General features: G+C 57.5%; 3 protein-coding genes across 4 annotated transcripts; all 3 read right to left on the bottom strand.

Moving 5' to 3' along the window:
- Positions 1–3815: 3815 nt before the first annotated feature.
- On the bottom strand, positions 3816–7354 carry MCL1 (MCL1 apoptosis regulator, BCL2 family member). The gene is made up of 3 exons (XM_062511556.1): positions 6771–7354; positions 4471–4718; positions 3816–4074 (listed from the first exon to the last, which is right to left on the bottom strand). The coding sequence occupies exons 1-3, from the start codon at positions 7306–7308 to the stop codon at positions 3958–3960; spliced, it is 903 nt and encodes a 300-aa protein (XP_062367540.1). The 5' UTR covers positions 7309–7354; the 3' UTR covers positions 3816–3957.
- Positions 7355–10402: 3048 nt separating this feature from the next.
- ENSA (endosulfine alpha) lies at positions 10403–15944 on the bottom strand. Of its 2 annotated transcripts, none has more exons than XM_062511557.1 (3): positions 15823–15944; positions 14314–14442; positions 10403–12290 (listed from the first exon to the last, which is right to left on the bottom strand). In XM_062511557.1, the coding sequence occupies exons 1-3, from the start codon at positions 15877–15879 to the stop codon at positions 12120–12122; spliced, it is 357 nt and encodes a 118-aa protein (XP_062367541.1). In that variant the 5' UTR covers positions 15880–15944; the 3' UTR covers positions 10403–12119. The 2 variants fall into 2 exon arrangements, with proteins under 2 accessions (XP_062367541.1, XP_062367543.1); XM_062511559.1 differs by lacking the exon at positions 15823–15944 and adding an exon at positions 15633–15664.
- Positions 15945–16432: 488 nt separating this feature from the next.
- GOLPH3L (golgi phosphoprotein 3 like) lies at positions 16433–23238 on the bottom strand. The gene is made up of 5 exons (XM_062511370.1): positions 23206–23238; positions 22536–22727; positions 18329–18460; positions 18088–18202; positions 16433–17501 (listed from the first exon to the last, which is right to left on the bottom strand). The coding sequence occupies exons 2-5, from the start codon at positions 22713–22715 to the stop codon at positions 17074–17076; spliced, it is 855 nt and encodes a 284-aa protein (XP_062367354.1). The 5' UTR covers positions 22716–22727; positions 23206–23238; the 3' UTR covers positions 16433–17073.
- Positions 23239–24127: the final 889 nt, after the last annotated feature.

Genomic DNA, 24127 nt, shown 5'->3' with positions numbered 1-24127 from the left:
ACTGGTGCACACTGGAGGTGCACTGGGAGCTTACTGGGTACTCTGGGAGCACACTGGGAGCACATTGGGGCACACTGGAGGTACAGGGTTCAGGAAGTCCCTCTCCCCCCCCAAAGCATCTCTGTTCCGGGGTCCCGGCCCTCCCCAGCATCTCCCCATGGACCCCCAACAGATGGATAGGGGAGTGACCCCCAAAAAGGGAAATCTCTGCAGCACAAGCTCGGGGGGCAGCACAGGAGCAGCCCCCAAGCTCCGGGAGGAAATCGCCACACCTGGAACCAGAGCAGCCCCGGGGCGTGACCAGGGCCAGCGAGCCAGAAACGGGCACGAATTTGGGTATTTTGTCCAACTGGGGGATTTTGTGCATTTGCATGAACCCCTGCTCGGGAGCTTTCGGGGCCGGGCTCAGCCCCAGCTGCTGCAGGAGCTGCTTCCCCAAAATCTCCCCAAAACCCAGTGAGTGCCCCAGAGCAGCCAGGGCAGGTGCTGAGGTGTCCCAGCCTGCAGCTCCCCCCTCCCCAGCAGCTGCTTTTTAATCTTTAATCTTTAATCCCCCTCTCTCCCCCCGCTCTTATTTACAGCCCAGTTCGGGAAGTCGCGGCTGCTTCTGCAAAAAGCCCCAGCAGGCACGGAAAAGGAAACCTGCGGTTATCAGCAGGGCCAGGCGGCTTCCAGAAAGCAGAGCCCCAAAACGCCCCGTGCACTCGCACCCCAAAACTGCTGTAGGCACCCCAAAACTGCTACCAGAACCCCAAAACTGCTACAGCAACCCCAACCCCCCAAGGTATCCCAAAACTGCTGTAGGCATCCCAAAACTGCTACAGGAACCCCAAAACTGCTACAAGCACCCCGACCCCCAGGCACCCCAAAATTGCTATAGGTACCCCAAAACTGTTACTGGAAACCCAACCCAAACCCCCGCCCCCCCCCCCCCCCCCCCCCACACACCTCCAAACTGCTCTGGACACCCACACCCCAATTCCTCCCCCTTGCCCCTCAGCACCCACACCCAACTCCCCCACCTGGACCCCAACCTCTCTGAGCCATCAGCACCCCAAGTTCCCCCATCCACCAGCACCCCAAGCTCCCTCAGACACCCCCAAACGGGGGGGAGCCATCAGCACACCCCAAATCCCTGGGAGCCAAAACAAGCCCGAGCTCCACCCGCACCCCAAATCCTCCCAGCCACCCCAACCCCATCCCCTGGGAGCCACCTACAACACCCCAGCACTCCCCAACCACCCACACCCAAATTTCAGAGCCATCCACACCCCAACTTTTAGCTGCACCCCAACTCCTCCCAGGCACCCACACCCAAATCTGGGAGTCCAGAGCTCCACCTGCACCAGCCCAGTTTTGCATTAAGGCCTCACCGCACCCCAGGCAACCAAACAGGCCCAAAACAGTCCCCAGAGACAGCATTAAAAAAAAAAAAATCCAAAAAGTACAAAACAAAACTAAAGAAAAATTAAAAAAAAAAAAAAAACCCACTAAACAAACCAAACCAAAAAGCAAACAAAAAACAACAACAAAAACACCAAAGGAAAAAAAAAAAAAAAGCCAAAACAGAAACCACCCAAAAAAGAGCAGAAAACCCCCACCCAGCAGCCTTGGCAGTCTTGGCACAGCAAGGCTGAGTCACTCCAGGTTGGTTTTTCAGAGCCTGGCCAGCATCTCTGGAAGCTGCTGCTGCCCCCCAGCACAGGGGCTTGGTGGCCCAGGGATAGGATTTTTGTCTCTCCAGAGGGGATTTTCCAGCTGAAACTCCCCCAGCAGAGCAGCTCTTGGCAGACACGGAGAGAGGGACACATCCACCCCAAATCTGCAGGGATGGGGAGCTGGGGGTCACAGGGGAGGTCTGGGGGTGCAGGGCCCCCTAAAGAGGGAGGAAAAGAGATCCCCACACCCTGTAAGAAGGGGGGAACCTGCAGCACCGTGCAGGAAGCCCTCACCGGTGCTGCCTGAAGCCCTGGCACAGTTTCTGCAGAGAAATGTGAATTCCCCATGCCTGGAAGCGTTTCCAGCCAGGCTTGGAGCGACCTGGAAGGTGTCCATGGGTAGGGAAGGGGGTGGAACAAAATGAGCTTTCGGTTCCCTCCCATCCCAACCCAGGGTGGGAGTGTGTGACCAAAGCCCCATGGAGAGCACATTGCCATCCCTGGAATGGGCAAGGAGCCCATCTGAGGACAGGAATGTCCCTGTCCCCAGGGCTGCAGGGCCCCTTGGGGGGCAGGGGGTGGTGACACAGCCCAGGCTGTGCAGGAGGATCCGAGCAGCCCCCTCGGGGGCTCTCCCTGCCTGTGGATGTGGGTGGGGAGAGCCCCCGAGGTGACACCAGACACCCCCAGCCTTTTTCCACACCCCACAGAGGCTTTTCCAATAATCCAGGGGCTGCAGGGAGCCCCAAGGGGCAGCACAAGAGCTCAGCCCCTCCCTGGGGGAAACTGAAGAGTTTGGTACCAGAGGAATGAGAACAAAAAAGACATTTATTGACCAAACTACAGCTTGTTTTGCACACAAGCAGGGCCTGGCTGTAGCACCATCGCTGAGCTGGCCGTGGCTCAGGCTTCCAGGTCGCATCCTGGGAACAAGGATGGTCCCTGTGGGGTCCCACCAGTGCAGCCCCCTGGAGCAGCCAGGGGTGGGCAAGACCTGTGAGCCCCCCCCAGGGCAGCAAAGCCACCGTGTGGGGAGCCCAGGGCCAGCCCTGAGGGACCTGCACGAGCTGCAGGGCTGAGCCAGAGGCAGCCCCAGAACGTTTTACATTCAAACATCAGCTTTACCCAGCTCATGGCTTGGAGGAGCAAGAGGAAGAAGGGAAGAGAAGTAAGTGGCCAGATCAACTTCCACAGCTCCCCGCCCCCACCAGGAGGGCAAGAGTGACCAAAAAAAGATTAAAATAAACAGAAACATCAGCTGTTGCCAGCCAGCCGTGGTCACACTGAGCCCACGAGGCCACTGCTGCTTTGTCACCCTCCCTGGCTGTGCTGCTCAAGTACTCGAGGGAAAGGCTCGAGTGGAGTCAAGGCAGGAGGAAAGGCTTTGCCACAAAAATGCTACTTCCCATTAGGAATGAAGCACAGTGCACCCACATTCAGAATGAATTCCTCCTTTTTGTATCATTAGCTCTGTAAAAACGTATATATTCTACAGATTTATAGACATTTACAGGTTCTCTACATCTTCGCCAGCCCAATGTTTTTTTGTTGTTGTTTTTTTGGGTTTTTTTTTGTTTTTTTTTTTTTTTTTTTTTTTTTTACATACTCACAAATGCACTCGCTATTTCTCAACTGTCTTTGTGCAGCCAGGAGAGGCTGTTTGGGGCCAGGACACTGCTGGGTGTGACCCCCAGCCACCCTTCCAAGCCCCTGCCCACGAGGAGGGGAAGGGCTGGGCAGAGCTCCAGCTCCATGGCAGAGGGTCCCAGGCCTGGCACAGCTCTGCCACTCCCAGGCTGGCAGCACCTGGGGGCAGGTGCAGGCTGGCACAACATTTCCAGCATCCAGCGCTTCTGCTCCAGCAACAGAGCTGCAAGTTTAGGCAGGGCAGTGGCAGCAGAAGGTGCTATTTCCAGAAAAAAAACCCACAACCACAAGCCTCAAACATCTGCTCCGGGCTCAGCTGCCTCGCCCAGCCCAGGAGGCCTCAGTCCAGGCAGGAGCTGCTGGAGCTCCCGGATGGTTCCTCTGGGATCTAAGTGAAGCCAAGTCCACTTGAGCTCCCCCAGCACCATCCTCTCAAAGGAAGCAGAGTAACAGCTCTTCCACGCTCAGTTCCCAAAGCAGCAAATCCTCCATCAGCACCCACAACCTCAAATCACACCTTCCTCTTCCTCAGGAATGAACTGCTCCGGGGACAACTCGATATCTTCCTCGGGTTGCTCAAGTCCAGCTCCAGCAGCTCTGCAGCCCCAGGGTGCCAGCCCTCCCAAAGTCCTGGTCCTGGGCAGCTCCAGCCTCACCGGATCATGTAGGCCAAGCTGGCCCCCAGGCCAGCCACTCCTGCAAACGCCATCAGCACGTTCCGGATGCTGCCCTCCAGGTCCTCCACTCGGAAGAAGTCCACAAACCCCTCCTAGGAGAGAGAAGGGTTGGTCAGTGCCCTGGAAGCACCTTTGATGGGGAGGAGGGGAACAGCCTGCCTCAAACATCCCCTGTGCTCCCCCAGCCCTATTTCAGCCCAAAATGTCAGAGACTGCTCCCCCACCACCCCAGCAGCCATGGGCCAGCTCCAGGCAAGCCCAGCACTGCCAGGATTGCCCTGGCTTTGGGAATGCTGCCTCCAGGCTGGGCAGGAACACGTTTTTTAGTTCAATCCACTTCGGGCAGCTCATGGTGAGCCAGTCCTGAAGCCCCAACAACCCCCCTGAGAAGCAGTGAGTTAGCACTGACACACGTGGCCGTCACAGAAACGGGAAGAGGCTGGAATGTTGGGAAAAAGCTCAGGAATTGGGGGCAGGCAGTGACTCACCCAGCCCCCCTGGCTCTCGAGCCACTGGCGCTTGGATGAGACCAGGGCATCCGTGATGATCCCAGCCAGGGAGCTGATGCTCTGCTCCTGCTTGATGCTCTTCAGGTGCTTGGCCACGAAGGCTCCAAAGGCGATGAGTGTCACCACACGCCCCCAGTTGGTCACCCCGTCACTGAACAAGTGGGCAGCCACCTCCACCACCGACTGCAGGTCTTCCTCTTGCTGGATTTCCAGCTTCCGCAGCATTCCTGGAAGATTCTGGTTTAGGGGCAGGCACCAAGCAGCCCCACGAGGAGCAGGGAGAGGGTGTGACCCCCCACACTGGAGTCCCTAAAGCTGTCAGGGGTGGAAAGCCAGTCCTGCTTCCTCGGAGGGCTCTGCTGCCCTCCCTCACCTGGGCCAGACAAAACCCAGCCCCTGACACACTTTTAGTTCCTTCCTCCCCCTGTCTTGGGGACAGCTGTGGTGTCTGAGCACGTCACAGTCCCCTGTCTCAAGGTTTCCAAGCCCCACCACATCAGAACCACAGCCTGGAGGTGAGCAGAGACCAAGGGCAGCCCCCCCAGGGCCAGGCAGACACATCCTAGTTCATTACCATTAGTTCATTAGTGCCTGGAAGAACAGAATTCCCCAGCTCGACCTCCAGTGCCCTGCCATGAATAAGCAAACAAGCCAAGCCTTTATGAAACTGAAAGGCGTTGCTGCTTGTTGTTGCACAAACTTGCAGGAAGCCTTCCCAAGGCAGTTCCTCCTCAGCACTCAGGAAATCACCATCCCTACCCAAGCCCTGGCCAGCTCACACCACATTCCTCCCAGGAATCATTCAACAAGCATGTCCGGGAATTGGGACAGAGGAACTGATCCTGCTGCCTTTCCCAGCAGCACAGCTAAGGATGAAACTGAAGCTCTTTGTGTTCAACAAACAACAAAAAAAAAAAAAAAAAAAAAAAAAAAAAAAAAAAAAAAAAAAAAAAAAAAAAAAACCGACAAGCTGAGAAACTGGCACATCCTCCTGCAAGGAGGAAGGTGTTTCACCACACAGCACCTCAGGAGGAAATGCAGATGCTGCCCTGCTCTGCTGGGCAACATCCTGACCTGGGATCTGATTGCTCCAACACCAGCCCCAAGGCTGGGAGCTCAGCCCCAAATCAGCCTGAGTTCCGTAAAACCACGTCAAATCAGTCACTTCTCATTTCCAGTTCATCCCCAGGACACCAGGCCAGGCACTGGGGGTCAACTTCCTACAGCTGCTTTGGGACCCTGCAGAAGTGGGTGAAATACATGATAAAACAGATTTCCCAAAGAAGCTGCAGGGCTGCCTCATCCAGAGAAGGGAATGGAGCTAGGGATAGGGGCTGGAGAATTTCCTGAGGAAACTGGCAAAGAAGCTCAGCCTGGAGAAAAGGAGGCTCAGAAGGGACTTTGTGGCCCTGCACAACTCCCTGACAGGAGGGGACAGCCCCAGGTTGGGCTCTGCTCCCAGGGAACAGGGACAGGACAGGGGGAAATGGCCTCGAGCTGGGCCACGGAGGTTTCAGCAAGGTATTAGGAAAAATTTCTTCATGGAAAGAGTTGGCAGGCACTGGAACAGACTGCCCAGGGCAGTGGTAGAGTCACCAACCCCAGAGGTATTAAAAATGGTGTGGATGTGGCACCTGGGGACAGGGTTTGGGGGAGGGCACAGGGTGCCCAGAGCAGCTGTGGCTGTCCCTGGATCCCTGCAAGTGCCCAAGGCCAGGTTGGACACTGGGGCTGGGAGCAGCCTGGGACAGTGGAAGGTGTCCCCACCCGTGGGACTGGATGAGTTTTAAGGTCTATTCCAACCCAAACCATTCCATGGTTCTATAAGCACATTGCCCAGGAAAATTCCCCCCCACCAAAAATCCCACCTAAATGAGGGGGTGATTTGAAACTCCTGAGCTAACTAATCTTTGGACGCTCGGGATTATTTGCACAGTCACTCCGAGCCAAAGGGGACACTAGGAGGAACCAGGGCTAATCTGTAACTACATTATCTCCTCTGCACACACCAACAGCGGCTGTTCCTCGTCCCAATGGAACAAAGTTCAGTTTCGTTTTTGATCTCTTCCCAGCTGCTTTATTTAACCCCCTCCGAACCAAGGCCACATCCCACGAACGACCCGGCCCTGGCTGCGAGCGCAGCCACGAGAGCTTCACCCCCTGCCCTGCGCCCCCTCCCCAAAACCCCTCCGGCCACGGAGACAGGCGGCACCGGGCTCTGGAAGTCGCCGCAAAGGAGGGGACGGGGGTCACTGCCGGAACGTCCGGCCGACACACACCTTGAAAAGCGAGCTCGTGTTTCTGCATGACTCCATCGCCGACCCTCCGCAGCGTTTCCAGCGCCTTCTCCATCACCGCATCCCCCGCCGCGCCAGGCCGGCCGGGACCACCCAGGAGTCCCGGAAAAAGCTTCTTACTGCCGGGCTGCGCCTCGCCCGCCACCTCCCGCAGGTAGCGGCTGATGAGCTCCAGCGAGTCCTGCCGGAGCCCGTCGGGGGGTCCCGGGGGGGTCCCGGGCAGCGAGTCCGCGGCGGGGCCGCGCTCGGGCTCGGGTTCGCATCCATCCAGCTCCTCCTCGGGGCGCCAGAGAGTCGCGCCGCAGCCAATCAGCGCTCGGGGCGCCGCGCCGCGACCAATCAGCGAGCGGGGGGGGTCGGCGCGGCCGGCGGCGGCCCCGGTGCGGTCGCGGGGCGGCTCCGTGGCGGAGGCGGCGGCCGCGGGGTCCGGGCGCTCCCCCGGCCCGGCGGGGCCCAGCGCCGGGGAGCCGCCGCAGTAAAGGTTGAAGCCGATGACGGCTTTCGGCTTCACGGCGAACATGGCGCCCGGTGCGAGCGGCCGGCGGGGTGCGGGCGGGACTGGTGCTGGTGGTTTATATAACCGGCGGCGGTGACGCTAAAAGGGCGGGGAGAGGGAGGAACCGCGGTCCCCTCCTATTCCACCTCCGCTTCCGTTCTTTCGGCTGAAAAAGAGTGAAAAGAGGGACCGCCTCCTCCGCTTCCCAGTCGTGGTATCCCCTTTCCGGTATTCCCGGTTCTGCCCGGTACCGGGCGGCAGCTCCCCAGCGGTGCTGGTTCCCTCCCTCATCCCTCCGAGTACAGCGGGGCTGAAATCCCCCGAGGCAAAGCCCCCCCAGCAGCAGGGACCATCCCCATCGCCCTCCCCTGGCTCAGCCGCCCGGTTCATTCACGGTTCTGCAGCACCGAGCATCCCCTGCGGGAGCCTTGGGTGCGGGGCTGAGCGTGCGGGGCCCAGCACAGCCCTGGAAAAAAGGATTTGAAAGTAGGGAGTGTGATCCAGCCTCGTGAGATTGCACCAGGATGAAGGGTGATGGTTTTAAACTAAGAGGGTAGATTTAGACTGTAAGAGTGGTTAGATATAAGGGAGAATTTTTTTATTATGTGGGTAATATGACCCTGGAACAGGCTGCCCAGAGAGGTGGTAGATGCCCCATCCTTTGAAACGTCTCAAGTCAGGAAGGACAGAGCTTTTGAGCAGCCTGATCTAGTGAAGATAGCCCTGCTCGTTGCAGGAGGCTGGAGTAGATGGCCTTTAAAAGAAACTTCCAATCCAAACTATTCTGTGATTCTAAGGAATCCCACCTGGATCTGTCTGGTTCAAGCCCATTCCAACCTCGGCTCTCTTATTTGGACATTTGTGAGCAGCTGCCCCATTCCTTCCAGTCCTTGGTGAGTTGTCCCACATCTACTCCAGGTTTGGAATTCCCCCTGCACTCACTGGCTCTGAGAGGTCACAGAGCAGGGCAGGACCAATCACCTGGCTGGGTCACCCCGGGGTCACCTGGGTATCAATTTTTGTCTCCTTGGGGCACTGGGTATCAATTTTTGCCTCCCCTGGCTGGAGGCCCCTCCTACACCCCTGGGACTGAGCAAGATGCCCTCAAAATCTGCTCTGTTTTGGGCAAAGCTTGACCAGGCAAGAAGCCTCAGGGCTTTGTGCAGGTGGATCAGACCCTCCAAGAACAGGGAAATGCCGTGGGTTTGCCCTGGGGCAGTGAGGAAGGATGGGAGGTCTCTTAAAGCCCCTTTTTAGGAGCCCTTTCCAGACTCAGCTCCATCCCCACCTCCCAGAAAGTCCAGGATGGAGAGATGGGTGTGGGGGCAAAGGCTCTGCTGTCCTGCAGGGCTGGGCTGGGGCCATTCCTACCTGAGAGCCAGTGACCAGTGAAGCTCTACAGCCTCGGAGCCCTTTGATGCCTCCCAAGACACTGGAAATTGGGGTCTGGAGCCCCTGAAATCACAGTTAATCCCCAAAAGGCTTTCCCAGGGGTGTATGCTGGGGCCTCTCTGTGGCACCAAAGGCCACCAAAGTATCCAGTGGAGCCAAGGACCTCACCTGGGAAGTGCCACCAGCCCCCAGACCCCATGACCTGGTGGCATCACCAAACTGGAATGTGATGAGAGTGAGTAATCGGGATGGGGCCACAGGACAGGGGTCTGGTTTCTCAGCACAGGCAGGGTGGGCTCTGTGCTGAACCCCTACCTCCAGGTTCAGGCAGGGTGGGGAACCCCAGAGGGGGGATGAAAAGCCACATGTTGGGAGAGCACAGCTCCTCCCACAGGGTCTTTCTGCTCCAGGGAGGCATTGAGAGCTGCCACCTCCCTGGTCAGCATTTTTGGGGACAAACTGATGAATCCAAGCCTCTGTCCCCACAGTGAGCATCATCGGAGCAGTGAAGGAGGCTGTGGTGAGTACAGGGTCCCACCCCGATGCCCTGGAGCCCTCATGTCCCAGATCCAACAAAACCAGGGAAATGCATCCCCCTGGGGGTCCCTTCACTCCCCCCAGCTCCTGTCCCCACTGCCATCCCCCCAAACCGGGGCTGACTGGGGGTCCAGCCAGACAAAACTCTCGTCCCTCTCAAAATCCTTCCCATGGCCCCAAGGAATGCGTCCTTGTCGGAAAGCAAATTCTTGGCACCAAGAGCAATAACAGGGAGCTCTGGCAGCGCCCAGAACATTCTTGTGAGGCAGTGCCAAGCTTTAGCACAAACACAGCCCGAGCTGGAACAGCGTGTCCCTGCTCATCCCCTGCGGGTCCCTGGGGACCTGGGTGGGCTCCAGGGGCTCTGGAATTCCCAGTGCTGGGGAATCCACAGTACAGAAGCTTCAGGAGAGTTGGAGGATTCCTGGGAACACGGCCCAGCCCAGTGACACACCTGGCTGGGCTGGTGAGCTCCAGGGGAAAGGTGGGACTGAGGAAAGGTCAGGGCTGAAAACCCCAGAGGTGAAGAGTGGGGACAGAGAAGGGGGCTGGACATGGCCACACGGGTGGGAAAGGCAGGAGTGGCCTCCGGGGGACAGGAGGCACCTGGAGAGATCCTGAGGGGTGGCAGTGGGGACAGAGGTGACCACGGTGGGACAGTGTGGAAGGATGTCCCTGTGGGGGAGGGCAGCTGGAACTCCTGCCCCGTGGCAATTTGTGTCAAGAGGATAAAACCCCTCCCCTGTGCCCCCCAGTCTCTGCTCTGAGCCAAGGTAGGGCCTGCGGGGCACAACACAAACACCAACACCAGAACCATCACCCCCCCAGCACCGTGAGAGGTGGGGAGGGGGCTGCCAGCATCACCCCCCTGCCCCCTTCCCTGTCCAGCCGGCTCTGGAGTGTAATGGGATTAAAAGGAAAAATGGGGACAACCCCCTGCCGTGGTTCAGAACTGCTGCTGCTGGGTCTTATCCTGGGCTGCCCAACCCCTTGTCCCTCCTGCACAAGCACACCTGGAAAACCAGGGACAGACATGGTTGTGGGGCTGTCCCCTCCCCCTGTCCCCCCCAGCATGGGGACAGCCCCAGAGCAGCAACACCCTTTTGCATCCTTCACTTTATTTCCTCTTTTGGGTTTTATTTCCCCTTTTGGGGTTTCTTTTAATAAAAAGCAAGCACAGCACTCCAGAAGAGGTGAACATATAAAAATTATATATATTTTTATATATTTGTATCTATTTACAACATGGCTGGGTCAGACAGCAGGACACCCAAGGAGGATGTGCAGCCACTGCCCCAGCCAGGTCACACAGGGGCTGGAAAAGTGCTGGAGCCCAGAGCAGGACCCTGTGGGGACAAGGGGCAGCTCCCAATTCCACCACATTCCTTGCCCCTTCCCCAGAGAGTGGCCAGGAGCAGCCCCAGGGCCACCAGAGCCTGTTTCTCACAGGAGAATCCAGGAACCACATTCCAGCACACCCTGGGCAAACACTCCTGGGAAGCAACACCTTGGTCCAACCAGCACCAGGGAAGTGACACAGGTGACACAGGTTCCCAGGGAACACCCAGATGAGCAGGAACACACAGAAGGAAAGCCCAGCACGGGCCTCCTTCACTCCTGCCTCCCTTCCTTTGGCCCTTGTGCTTCCAGAATGGGGCTGAAACTGGGGCAGGTTTCGGGATGCCCTGGCACAGGTGTGTCCACACTGCATGGAAAAGGCCACTGGGATCCAGGGCACAAGGAAGGGACAGTGCCACCCCCAGCATATGTGGTTCTGCAGGGCTACAGCTTGTTAGGTTTGGGGCTTTTTGTTGTGATGTTGGTGTTAGTTTGGGGGTTTTGTTATTTTTTTTTCCCAGGCTTGAGACAAAGAAAACACAAAAGTAGGGAAAAAACAAGAGAAATAAAAAAAAAATCCAAGCTTGGGATGCCCAACACTTTCAAAACACAGGTTTGCCTCAACACCCTTCAAATTCTACTCTGGTGCTTTTTATCCCTTTCTGGGTGGTTACTCCCAGTCCTGCCTCTCTCCCTCCATTATCAGCTCCAGCAGCACAGATCCCTCTCCCTGGTGCTGCTTTGTGACCACCCAAGTCTGGGACCAGGCTGGGGCTGCAGGGCTCTGCTGTGTCCTGAGCCCCTGCACTCAGATCCCACCTCCCTGGTGGTGGGAGAGAAGAGCTGTCCCCTCCTCACCCTCGGGCAGCCACAGCCTCGCTGAGCAGAACTGCCCAGGGACACAGAAACTGTCCCCTGGCCATGAGGCAGCTGAGCCTCTGGCCGACCCCTCTGGCCAAATTCAGTCAAGCCCATCCAACCAAGCCAGCTCAGGGGCAGCTCTGCTGGGGCCCTACCCCCAAACCAGCCACAAGGATGTTCCAAACACTGCCCAACCCCTCTCCCACACCCACTGGACATGTTGTCCCCTGTGAGCTGAGCCAGGGGCAGATGCCAGGCAGCTCAGCCCAACAATCCTACCCTGGAATTTTTTTTATCTCAGCCAATTTCTTCACTTTGAAGCTCTAACACACACACCAGACTATGCCTTCAGACCTGGGATCACACCTCCTGCCCAGCTGGGTCAATCCCTTCCCACACCTCAGCCCCACACTTTCCCCTCCTCCAGGTGCCTCCCCTGAGCACCCTCCTGCTCCTCACAGGGCTCTCCCAGTGAGGAGGGAACGTTCCAGGGATGGTTTCAAACAGCAGGAAAATTAAGGCAAAGCCTCGCTGAGAGGAAGGGCCAACCCAACCCTGCCCCCGCTTGGGTTTGGGGTGTTTGCTGGAAAGACTCAAACAACTACGTGGATTCTGGTGCTCCCATCCCTATGGTACAGTGAAGTTCAATCCATTTAGCCAAAAGAAAAAGAGACAAAAAGAGGGCAGCCACCAGCTGAGAGTGCAGGCTACCCCGCCAGCTTGCTGGTGACAAGTGAAGACTTTCTCTGTGGCAGGTCCTGGGGCGTGGGGATGTGGTCTCCTGTCACCAGGTTCTTGTCAGGCCCTGCACTTGGCAGCTGCTTGTTCTTCATCTTCGCCTTGGCCATGTTGTAGTCACCAGAATCAAAGTATTTTTGCTGGAACAAGGAGAGGTGTTTGGGTTACTGGGTGTGCAGGAGCACAGGAACAGCAGAGCCACAAGGATCCTTTAGGGAATGCTGGGATTGCCCTAAACCAGGCCGTGAAAACATCACAGCAGGGGGAAATCCAAGCAGTGAGTCCAGCCTGGTTTACAAGGCCTTTGGCCAAGAGCCAGTGACTCAGCCCAGGCCTGGGTGGCAGCTCCTGGGCCTGACTCAAGGCACCCCCCTGACACACTGACAGGACTTTGGCTGTCTGGGACCTGCCTTGACCTACTCTGCCCTTACACAACAGGGATCAGTCCCAGGCCAGAAGCCTCTGGAATGCTGAGGGCAGGCACAGCAAGAGACTCAGCTTCAGAGGCAGAGCCCAACAGGATCCTCTGGGCTGGGATGATGAGCCAGGGTGACAGAGCCAGGACTTTTGCCCCAGGGAACAAATCCTGGCTGCTGCCAAAGGCCTTTCCTGGCTCCCAAGAGCTGCAGGGCACTGTCTGCAAGGCTGGGGGCCACCTCCCAGCTCAAAGGGCATTTCAGTGCCTTATCACACACATCATATCACATCACACATCATATCACATCACGTATCACATCCATCACCCCAGGACTCTGCTCCTTCCCCTGCCCTGGAGAGGCTGGAGCCAAGGCAGAGCCTGTGGCAGAGGTGGACAAGAAATGCTGGAGAGCCTGGTTTTATCCCAAGGTGTCCTCTGGATCCAAGGGGATCTAGATCTGATAAAAAACAGGTTTGTGTAGCCAAGTTTGAAATGGACTTGCCACTGGCCAGGGCTGAGCCTTCGGAAAACCAGAACTAAGAAGGGAAAAAAATAATTGTGCAGATGGAATTGTGGCCAGAGGAGTGAGAATGTGTGAGAAATTCTGGGGCACCAAGGTCAGGGAGGAAGGAGGGGCAGGAGAAGCTCAAGCTGAAATTCCTTGGCAGTTCATAGGGTTCCATAGGAAGCAGAGATTCCCCCACACACCTCTCAGGTGCTTTTTCAGCTCTGATTTGAATAATAAATAAAATTATTTTCCCCAAGTCAACTTCCTTTTGCCCCTGATGATACTCAGGGATTCATCCCTCCCCTCCCTTCTCCCAACCCAGGAGCCTTTTGTTCTCCTCCCTGTGCAGGTGAGGAGGGCAGGGATGGAGCAGATTTGAGGACACCTGGAACCCAGATATGGTCACCCCCACAGCCACCACACCCCTCCCTGCCACTGCTGGTTCCCTGAAGTCCTGGGATCACGGCCCAGAGAACAGCCAGGGACAGGGAAGGGCCACGACAGGCCAAACCCTGCCCAAGGGGTGAGAGGGGCACTGGGAATGGCACCAGGAGGGCCCTGGGGAGGGGACACAGCCACTGCTGCCACCAGCCTAGGAGGGATTTGTGTTTTCTGCAGCAGCCTCTGCAAGGAAAGGAGCCAGCAGGGCCAAACCAAGCAGCAACAGCCAGCTCTTGGAGAGGGATTTAATTCCATTCCCAGGGGATTTCATTTTATTCCCAAGGGATTTCATGCCATTCCCAGGCAAGCACAGGACTGGCTTTGCAGTGCAGGTGCAGCCCTGCAACTCTGGAGCATCCCAGGGAGGGATCCCAGCACTTGGTTCACCTCTAGTTCAGGGGTTTTTCCCAGGTTTCAGGCCAGGTTGTGGGTCTTAAGTTTGGGGCTTTTTGTGTGATGTTGGTGTTAGTTTGGGGGTTTTGCTATTTTTTTTTTTCCCCCACGCTTGAGACAAAGAAAACAAAAAAGAAGGGGAAAAGAACGAGAGAAAAAAGAAATCCAGGACTGGGATGCTCAACACCCTTCAAATTCTACTCTGGTGCTTTTGATCCCTTTCTGGGTGGTTACTCCCAGTCCTGCCTCTCTCTCTCTATTATCAGTTCCAGCAGCACAAATCCCTCTCCCTGGCTGGTGACAGAGTGGGATCTGCTGGGGAGATGCCAAGGCAGGCTCTGGGAGGAGGGGATGTTTCTGGGCTGATCCCTGAGGTCTGTCCCACTGAGGGACACTCACATACCCCTTTCTGCAGCCTCTTCATGAGGAAATCAGAGCCTCCAGGCTTCTGGCCCAGGTTGGGGTATTTGGCCTTGAGCTTGGCCTCCTCTGCCCTCTCGGGGGGGATGGCTTTGTCCTTCTCCTGAGTGTCCTGAAACACAAAGAGGTGTAAATCCCTGGAGCTACACAGCCCAGCTGAGATGCTGTTACACAACATCCAGCAGCACATTCCAGCCCTGCTGTGCTTCCCTGAAAAAGCACTCAGAAAATATTCCCAATACCTTCCCCTTTCCCTCCAGGAGCTATGGGACAAGGACAGGACCTTCCCCTGCCTCCTTCCCACCTGGGAGCCCTTCCAAGCACCCATGCTGATGTTTGGCTTGGCAAACTGGGCTTTTAGGCTGGACTTTGGGAAAAAAATCCTTCCCAGTGAGGGTGGGCAGGCCCTGGCACAGGGTGCCCAGAGCAGCTGTGGCTGCCCCTGGATCCCTGGAAGTGTCCAAGGCCAGGCTGGGCAGGGCTTGGAGCAGCCTGGGGCAGTGAAAGGTGTCCTTGCCAATGGGACTGGATGAGTTTTAAGAGCCCTTCCAGCCCAAACCAGTCCATGATTCCCTGATTTCCCTTCCCAGAACACCCTGGGGGCTTGGGGGATATTTTGGTATCCAGGTAGAATTTGAAGGTTCTACTGATTCTGGGGGTCCCAGTTAGGATTTGGCGATCCAGGGGAAGACTTCCAGACCCTCAGCAGAATTCTGGGCACCTGGGAAGAATTTTGGAGGATCTCAGGTAGGATTTGGGGAACCTGGGGAGGATTTCAGGAATTCCAAGCAGGATTTTGGGTATTTTGGAGAGCTTTTAGAGTTCCTAAATAAGATTTTAGGAGTCAGGGGGTCTGACAGCAGCACCCAAAGCTCTTCCCCCTGAAGCCATTCCACAATCTCCGAGTGCCCCCCTCAGCTCCACATCTCCCAGTCTCCTTCCTCCACACTCATCACTGGTGCCCATCTCCCCTGCACCCCCACCCCAAAACCCCAGCGCCCCCCCATCCCAGCACCGCCATCCCCTTTACGCCCATCTCAACACCCCCAGTTCCTCTACCCCAGCTCTCTCCCCTCCGAGTTACCTCCATCCCAGCCCTCTCCCATCCCAGTTCCTCTATCCCAACCCCTTCTCTTCCCAGTTACCTCCATCCCAGTCCCCTCCATCCCAGCCTTCTCCCACCCGTTACCTCCATCCCAGATTACTCTCAGCCCCCTCCCACCCCCATTACCCCCATCCCGGACCCATCCCATCCCCCTCTAGCCCCAGTCGCCCCCATCCCACCTCACCAACCCCACGCACCCCCCACGCCGCCATCGAGACCAAGCCGGAAGTCCCGGCCACCCACCACCCCCACAGCCAATCAGAGCACGGAATTCCCCAGACGGACAAAAGAAACAACCAATCCCCGCATAAAACTGGAAAGACGGACGTGAGGCCGAGCCAGTGGGAGCCGGCCGGACACCCCCACCCTCCCCCAGGGTTCCGCCACCTGTTTCTCCTGCCCGGTCTCCTCCGTGAAGGCGCCAGTACCGAGCGGGGTTGCCATGGTGGCAAGGAGGGGGCTCCGCGCTCCCTCCGTGCGTCCGGCCCCGCGCCCTGCTCCAAAATGGCCGCCACCGCCTCCACGGCCTCAGCTGTATGACGGACAGCAGCGCTAGCCAATGAACAGAGAGAACAGCCCGCAGTGACATCACAGGCAACCAATCAGTGCTCGCGAAAGGCGGGTCATAGACAGGAGGTGACGTCTTAGAAAGGGTGGGGCAACGATGACTGGCACGACCAGTGGCCAATGGGAAGCTAGAATCATCGAGCGGGCGGGACCTCAGGCGCCCCTTTTCCCTCAGCGCCGCCGGTTGGAGGCCGGGCCGAGGGGATGCAGGGCCATCCCCCACGGCAGGGACCGCTCAAGGCCCCGAAAGCGCCCCCGACCTTGGCCCTGCCGTGGAAAGGCGCCTGGGGGAGGAGGGACCCACCCAGCAGCTCAGGACACCAGTGTCACCCGCAGTCTGGGGACCCTGCCGGCCCCGAGCACTGCCAGTGCCCCTTGAAATGCCAATCCTGGCAGCTGCACCCACTAAAACACGGACAGACGCTGGGGCTGCAGAGAAATACGTTTAAGTGAACTACAGGAGAATAAAGGGGGGGGAGGGAGGAAGGAAGGGGGTTGTGAACAAAAATAATCACAGTTTAACTTTTTTTTTTCTGGCTAGAAAGAGCAGCTGAGCCATGAGGGAACAGCCCGGGGGTCCTTGCAGAGCTGCTCCTCCATGGAGACACGTGGGGGAGGTTTGTGTGCCCCGTGGCAGCCAGGGATGGGGGTGGTCCCAGCTGCCCAACACCCCCAAAATCCCACCCCAGGAGGGTGAATTCCTCAGGGGAACCCACACAGCTCACAGGCAGGCCCTGGCTGTGGGAGAGGCACACAGGAGTGTGTCCCAGCCCTGTGTGTGCCGGGACTTGGCCTCTAAGAGCAGCTCCTGGGCCACCCCCAGCTCTGCACTGGCCTCAGAAGGAAATCCCCAAGGGCAAGGAGTGATGAGCTACTGCCACCTTCCCTGGAGGCACGGGGCTGTGGTGGTGGGGGCCTCTCACCTCCCACCCCTGCCTGGGGAGGGGAAAGCAAAATCCCCTGGTCCCCCTCCAGGCTGAGCCCACCCAGCACCCCAGGAACCCCAGGTCCCTCTGGGGAGACCCCTGGCTCACACCAAGGGTCTCCCCCACACCCATGTGAGGGGGGTCTTTAGGACTTATTGAAGGCTGCCAGGACGGCCCAGATCATCTCCGTGCCCCTGGCTTTGGCAGCTTCCACCTCAGGGTCCATATCCAACAGGTCCTTGGTCCTGTTCATGGCCACGTCGTACTTGTCATCGGTCAGGCTGGCAAAAACGTTCTCCAGCACATCCGAGGCGTGGGCCAGCACCAGCAGGGCCAGAGTCCTGCGCTCCATGCGCTGGGGGTCATTGACCCAGCGCTCCAGGACACTCTCCTGGAGCTTCTTCACCAGGCGCTGCTTCTCGGAGGCATTGCTGACAGGGTGTGTGGTCATGTCGAAGAGCAGGAAGTTCTGCTTCTCCGTGGTCAGGATGCCCTTCTCCACCAGTGCCTTGGCCAGGCGCTCCCGCACGTTTCGCAGCTGGTACTGCAGCTTGAAGGGGTTCCAGGTCTCTCCTGATGGGTGGGACACTCTGGTCAAGCTTTGCTTCTCAATGCCAGCATCTTTCCACCCTTCCACCCTGTCCTGCAGGAGCCCTGATCCCTTGGCCTGACTCAGATCTGCCTCTCCCGCCCGTGGCCACAGGCAGCAGATCCTTTTCCAAAGCCTCTTCCACCCATGGGTCACCCCAGGCTTGGTGAGGCCTCAGCAGGAACTAAAAGGGAATGAGGTCCAAGATCTCCACTGAGCTCCCCCAAAAAAACCCAACAACAACAAAAACAACAACAACAACAAAAAAACCACCCAGAAAATCCTTCTCTGCCCCCACATTCAGCCTTACCCTGCTCTCCCCACCTCCAGGAACAATCCAGGGCCAGGCCAGGGAGAGGGGTTTTGGAGGGATTTGAGGGTCCAGGGTGGTTTTGGGCTCTCCCCTCTTTTTGGGGGTTCCCTCACCACCAGATCCTGGAGCTCTAGATGCAGAGGGTGATGCCGGACCTGGGATCATGGCTGGGTTTTGGTGGGTTTTTGGCAAGCTCTGAGGGATGTTTGGATGGGTTTGGAGGGAGCTGGGACAATGAAATTTCCAGCTGGGCCTACCAGTGAGCAGCTCTATCCAGGTCTGAACAGTCTCTGCTGTCTCCGTGGCCTTGATGTGCCGGAGGGTCTCATCCAGCAGCACATCCCCGGTTGGAGCATCCGACTTGAGCAGCACCTGGGAGGGGCAGCAGGAACACAGGGTCAGGCTGGAGGCGAAGCTCTGCCTCTCCCCTCCCAGAGCAGAGAGAGGATGGGGAGGGCAAAGCCCCAGACCCTGCCAGGGCTCCTACAGGAGCCTCACCTTCCTCTCCAGCAGCCTCTTCTTCCTCAGGGACAGCGGCTCCAGGCGGATGCGGCCCCGCAGAGCCAGCTCGATGAGGATCCCGCCCCGCAGCCCCGAGGAGATGCAGTCGTTCCAGAAGGAGGTGTAGCCCTGGGGAAGAAGATGGCAAGGAATTCTTCTTCTGTCCAGCTTCCCATTCCTCCTGGCCTGTTTGGACCCTGCCCGGGAGTCTCTCCCCACTCCTGTCTTTTTAGAGGGAGGGATTTTTCCCCATCCCCTTCCTGCCCAAAAGCTCCTGCAAACACCAAGTCCAGCCTGTGCTCTCCTTGCTGCACTCACAACCATGGGGCACATCCAGCTCTGCACAGCCCCAGCATGTAAAAAATCCAAGGAGAAGGGCGCACAGGGATCATTTCCCTGAGCATAGCAGGACATTGCTGCTGCTGAGGGGCTGCAGTCACCAAGTAGCTCTGCCAGGCTCTGTCCCTGTGATGTGCCTGGGGACAGGGGACATTCAATCTGCTCTTCTCCTCGAAGAAATTCTCCCACCCAGCCCCAGGACCACCCTTGAGAGCCTCTGGATATACCAAGAAATCAACATCAGGCTTGGGATGAGCTTCTCCACAACCCATGCGGCTTCAGCAAGAGCCAATTCCCACAGAAGCATCACAGAGCCATGGAATGGTTTGGATTGGAAAACATGTTAAAAATCATCCAGTTCCACCCCCATCCATGGCAGGGACACCTTCCACCACTCCAGGCTGCTCCAAGCCCATCCAGCTTGGCCTTGGACACTTCCAGGGATCCAGGGGCAGCCACAGCTTCTCTGGGCACCCTGTGCCAGGGCCTCCCCAACCTCACAGGGAGGAATTTCTTCCCAAAATCCCATCTAAACTTCTTGTTTATCAATCTGAAGTCACCCCGCCTTGTCCTGGCACTCCAGGCTGCTGATGGGGCCTCATCCTGAGAGCTGCAAGCTCCAAAGGCAAAAAATTTGGGAAAGGAGAAGGTTAGAGTTTGGGTTAGGTTAGGGTTTTTTTTACAAAGGTTTGGGAAATACAACCCACAAAGAACCACGAATTCAAACAGGAATTTGGCCCAGGAAAGACAGGACAGAGGGAGAAGAGGATAAGGGAGATCAGACACAAAATGGAGCAGCAAAAGGGGAGGGAATGGCCAGTTCCAACTTCTACTGTGCACATGACAGTCCTGGGCTGGAATTCCAGAGTCCGATTGGAGAAAAAAACACCCGGGCAAGAAAGCCCAGGGAAGGGCAGGGAGGGAATTTGCTGCTCCCTGAGGTTCAACAACACCCAAGTGATGCTTTCCAAGAGAGCTGGCTCTGGTTTGGAGCAATGGGCCAGCCCAGGTGACCTCTCCCTCCCCTTCCTCCGTTCCTCTTTCACTCCCTGATGAGAACAAAGCGTGATTGTTTCCTTCTGTTCCACTGAGCAGCGTTCCTTGGATTTCAGGGCAAGCCAGGGCTCAGGGAGAGGCTCAGGGAGCTGGGCTGGCATTTGAGCTGTGCCCAAGGCAAGGGTGATCCCAATGGGCTCAAAGCCACGACCTGCTTGTTTGCAGGGAGACCCAAACACACCTGGAATAGGCTCCTGGTGGAAAATTCCCTTTCTGCTGCTCTTTCTCTAGATGGAAAACAGAGAGTGAAGGAAAGGTCTAAAAGTTACCAGGAGACTGGAGACCAAGTTACCCAGTGAGCCCCTTCCCAAGGAAAAGAGGCTGGGAACCCTCAGCCCTCACCCAGGGAAGGTTTTTTTCCCCATGGGTGAATTCCCATCCCCAGTGGATCTGTTTGAGCAGGGCACATGGACACTGGGCTTGCCCAGCATAGAGAACCATAAAAGAAACGAAAACCTTTATTTGCTTTCTTAATTTCCTTGTGAGGGAAGACAAAGCAACCTTTCATCTCTGCCCTCCTGGTTTCCGATCCTGGGTTTTGCTCCTGGCTTTACAAACAAGTTCTCCAGGAAAGGGTGTGAAAATGAGCAAGGGTTTCAATTTCCTGGCCTCGAGGGCACATTGCCCCCTAGGAAATTTTAAATTCCAAACCAAACCAGTGGAAAGCTCCTGGGTTATTTCCAACTTCTGGAATCAGACTGGTTGCAAAAGCCGGGCTGGTTTGCAGCCAGGTCCTCCTACATGGACAGACTGGTACTTTAAATAATGAAATTACACCGTGAGCTCATTGAATTTGGCAAAAATTGTCTTGTTTTTCCCCAGTCATCAAACCATGAGTGAGCACCCGAGCTGTAAAAACAGAGCCCAGCTCAGGGCCAGGCTGCTGCTGCTGCCTCTAGTCCTGAGGTACAGGAATGTGGAAGGACAGGATGGAGAGAAAAAAAAAAAAAAAACAAAAGGAAAAGTGTGACAAGGTTTTTTCCCCATATCTGCTGAGCTCTCCCAGGTTCCTGGTGGCTGAAGGGCCGTTCCCAGGATACATTAACCAAGCCAAGTACACCAAACACAGCCCAGGAAGAAAGCAGCCCATGGCACCCCACTCCCAGGCTGCTCTCAAATATTTGCTCCAGGATTATTTGCACTGTGTTCTCTTTATAGCCCTGAGCTCCTGCCACTTCCTAGTTGACTCCTAGATCTTATCTGGGGTTCTCAAACAGGATAGCCCCAGCCCCCGCCACTGTCACAACACGCAGCTCCCCGGGGCTGGATCCGTGTGACAGCTTAGCACCAGCTGGGACCAACCCAGAACAGCAGAGCCCTGTGGAAAAGAAGGTACAGGTACCTCACAAGGGCTTAATTCCACCCCCAAAGAATGAAGAGAAGGAGGTCCATCCAGCACAGCTCCTCAGGGTAGGAGACAGACACAGGAATCATGGAATCATTACAGTTGGAAAAGATCTCCAGGATCACTGTGTCCAATCTTGAGCAAAGTGGGTTCCTGGAGCTGGAAAGTCTCTGAAGAGAAGCACATTGGGCACCTGGCTGACTTCCCCTGGTCTACAATTCCTCATCTACTTGTGAGGAATAGCAAATTTTAGAATCATGGAATGGTTTGGGTTGGAAGGGACCTTAAAGATCAACTGATCCCATTACTTGTCATGGCAGGGACACCTTCCACCAAACCTGGCTGCTCCGAGCCCTGTCCAACCTGGCTTTGGACACTTCCAGGGATGGGGCAGCCATGGAATAACCTGGGCCAGGGCCTCACCACCCTCACAAAGATTTCCCCAAGCTGATCCAGAAGATGGATGCAGGGGTGAAGACAAAGCACAGGCAGCTCAGAGAACTCAACACAAGGCATCTTCCCCTTCCCCATAGCTCCTTCCAGGCAGAGCTGATAAACGAGTTCCTAGCAGCTGATAAGCACAAATCAATTCTGTTTGACCAGGATCCCCTTCCCAGAGGGAAGGAATACCAGTTCCCCCAGTGCTGCCAAGGAAAGCCAGTGACAGGCACACAGGAGAAGGTCCCAGCACTGACATTCTCACCCAGCCCCATCACCACCCCTGCCTGGCCCAGGAAGCCACCAGAGATGCAGCTTCTGTTCCCTCTCCATTGTGGGGTCCAGACTCAGTCTGTGCCTGTTTCCAGCTCCCAGCCCAGCTGACTCTGCTGCCCTCTGCCTCTTCCCTCAAGAGCCACCTCTGCTCTTTTCACATCAATTGTTAAAGAGCAGAGCAGTGCTCGCTGTATATCAGCTGGTGCTTCAGGACAAGATGTTCACCCTTTGATAAACCAGGTGAGGCTCTCTCTGTGCATAGCTTCAGCCCTGGAAGGAAAAACTCCCCATTTTGCTCCACACAAGGCAGTGACACAACACCCCCAGGACACTTCTCACCTCCTGCCACTGTCCCCAAGGCAGAGCTGCTGGGACAGCAGTTATCAGCCATGCCCACATCTCAGGTTGCAATCTCCTGACACAGACTGCCCAGAGAAGCTGTGGCTGCCCCATTCCTGGAAATGTCCAAGGCCAGGTTGGATGGGGTTTGGAGCAGCCTGGGATAGTGGAAGGTGTCCCTGCCCATGGTGAGGGTTTGGAACTGGATGAGCTCTACTGGATGAGCTTTTGAGTCCCTTCCAATCCAAATCATTCCATGGTTCTGTGACTCTAAGCAGGTTCTAAGAGTCTAAGGGAGAGCATTGAGAAGAACCCATCCAATCCCTTCTACTGCTCCCTGAGAGCCTCAGGTCCAGGTTGACTACGGCATTGCCACACCACTACCCACACGCCATCAGACACCTGCCTCACCTCCTTGTCCTTCAGCCCCAGGAGCAGCACCTCCTCCATGAGTGTGAGGCGGATGTCTTTGGAATCGTCAGGATCGTCCTCGTTCAGGTCTCTGTCCACAGCCGCATCCTCCTCGCTGTCCGGCTTCTTGTCCGAGTTCCTGCCGTCCACCCGCCGGCCCCGGTGTGTGAGCGTCGTCATCTCCCGCTGCAGCTGGGCACAGGGGAGCAAGGCTTCGCTAAACACAATGGACAGTGCCCGTGCTGAGCCCCCAAACCCACTTCCCAGGACCAAGGGACGCTCGCCCCTTGTACCCCAGGATTTCCAGCTCCCCGTTGCCAGGGCGGTGCGGCAGGCGCTGACAGGGAGCAGCCGCCACCCCTCCAAGTGCTCCTGGAGGGAGCCCCCGAGCCCCTGAGGCCTCACGAACGAGTCCGCACCCGGAGGAGTCGCCAGGGACTGCAGCGTCCCGGGCCGGCCACCTCCCACCGCCCGCGACCCCCGCTCTGTCCCCTCCGCCTCCCAACCCGGCCTGGCTCAGCCTCACCCCCCCCTCCCCGAGCTCCGTCCCACCCCTCACGGCCCCGGCCCCGCTCCATCCCGCCCGCCGCCACAGCGCCCCACGGGTGAAGATTCGTCCCCCTCACGAGGGTTGGAGGCTGCCAACGCCCCCCGCCCGGCCTCGCCTCACCGCGGCCCGGCGGGTCCGCCCGGCCCGCTCCGCTCCGGGGCCGCGGGCAGGAAAAGCCTCAGCGGGGCCGCCGCCGCTTCCTGGGCTTCTCCTGGCCCGCCCACGCCGCGGCTCCGACCAATGGGAGTTCTCGCGGGTGGGTTCAGCCAATGAGCGTGCCAGGGTTGGGTCGAGGGGCGGGACTTCCCCGTCAATCAGGGCTGGCTCCGCCCCCGCCCGCGTGTCCTGTCCTGATCCGTGTCCCGCACCCGTTCCTGTCCTTGTCCCGTGTCCCGCTCCCGTTCCTGTCCTTGTCCCATGTCCCGTCCCCGCTCCGTGTCCCGCACCCGTTCCTGTCCTTGTCCCGTGTCCCGTCCCCGCTCCGTGTCCCGCACCCGTTCCTGTCCTTGTCCCGTGTCCCGTCCCCGCTCCGTGTCCCGCTCCCGTTCCTGTCCTTGTCCCATGTCCCGTCCCCGCTCCGTGTCCCGCTCCCGTTCCTGTCCTTGTCCCGTGTCCCGTCCCCGCTCCGTGTCCCGCTCCCGTTCCTGTCCTTGTCCCGTGTCCCGTCCCCGCTCCGTGTCCCGCTCCCGTTCCTGTCCTTGTCCCGTGTCCCGTCCCCGCTCCGTGTCCCGCTCCCGTTCCTGTCCCGTCCCCGCTCCAGTCCATGGCCCACCCCATTCCCATCCCGTTCCTGCTTGTCCCGTCCTGTCCCATCCCGTCCCCGCTCCTGTCCCACCTCCCTATCCCATCCCATTCCCGTCCTCTCCCGGCCCATCCCGCCGGTAACGGAGCACGCTGCTGCCGAAAGTGAACGCCGTTTAATGGAGGACTGATGATGAACAGACATTAATTGAAAAGTTAAAACCATAAGGAAATATTCAGCCGTCCCCGGCCGTGCCGGCAGGAACAGCTTCACTCCCGTTCCCTGAGACAGCCGGGTAAT

Source organism: Cinclus cinclus, chromosome 31 (assembly GCF_963662255.1).
Source record: "Cinclus cinclus chromosome 31, bCinCin1.1, whole genome shotgun sequence".
NCBI lineage: Eukaryota > Metazoa > Chordata > Aves > Passeriformes > Cinclidae > Cinclus > Cinclus cinclus.
This window is presented reverse-complemented; position numbering and strand designations above follow the sequence as displayed.

Excerpts from the sequence above, each read along its gene's own strand:
- MCL1 (XM_062511556.1), bottom strand. The coding sequence starts at position 7,308 with ATGTTCGCCGTGAAGCCGAAAGCCGTCATCGGCTTCAACCTTTACTGC. Across the intron at positions 4,719-6,770 it reads ACACGAGCTCGCTTTTCAAG|GAATGCTGCGGAAGCTGGAA; the intron begins GTGTGTGTCGGC and ends AGAATCTTCCAG. Across the intron at positions 4,075-4,470 it reads TCGAGAGCCAGGGGGGCTGG|GAGGGGTTTGTGGACTTCTT; the intron begins GTGAGTCACTGC and ends TCTCTCTCCTAG.
- GOLPH3L (XM_062511370.1), bottom strand. The coding sequence starts at position 22,715 with ATGACGACGCTCACACACCGGGGCCGGCGGGTGGACGGCAGGAACTCG. Across the intron at positions 18,203-18,328 it reads AGAGGCTGCTGGAGAGGAAG|GTGCTGCTCAAGTCGGATGC; the intron begins GTGAGGCTCCTG and ends TGCCCCTCCCAG. Across the intron at positions 17,502-18,087 it reads CTGGATAGAGCTGCTCACTG|GAGAGACCTGGAACCCCTTC; the intron begins GTAGGCCCAGCT and ends CCCACCCATCAG.
- ENSA (XM_062511557.1), bottom strand. The coding sequence starts at position 15,879 with ATGGCAACCCCGCTCGGTACTGGCGCCTTCACGGAGGAGACCGGGCAG. Across the intron at positions 14,443-15,822 it reads AGACCGGGCAGGAGAAACAG|GACACTCAGGAGAAGGACAA; the intron begins GTGGCGGAACCC and ends TTTGTGTTTCAG. Across the intron at positions 12,291-14,313 it reads TGAAGAGGCTGCAGAAAGGG|CAAAAATACTTTGATTCTGG; the intron begins GTATGTGAGTGT and ends TCCTTGTTCCAG.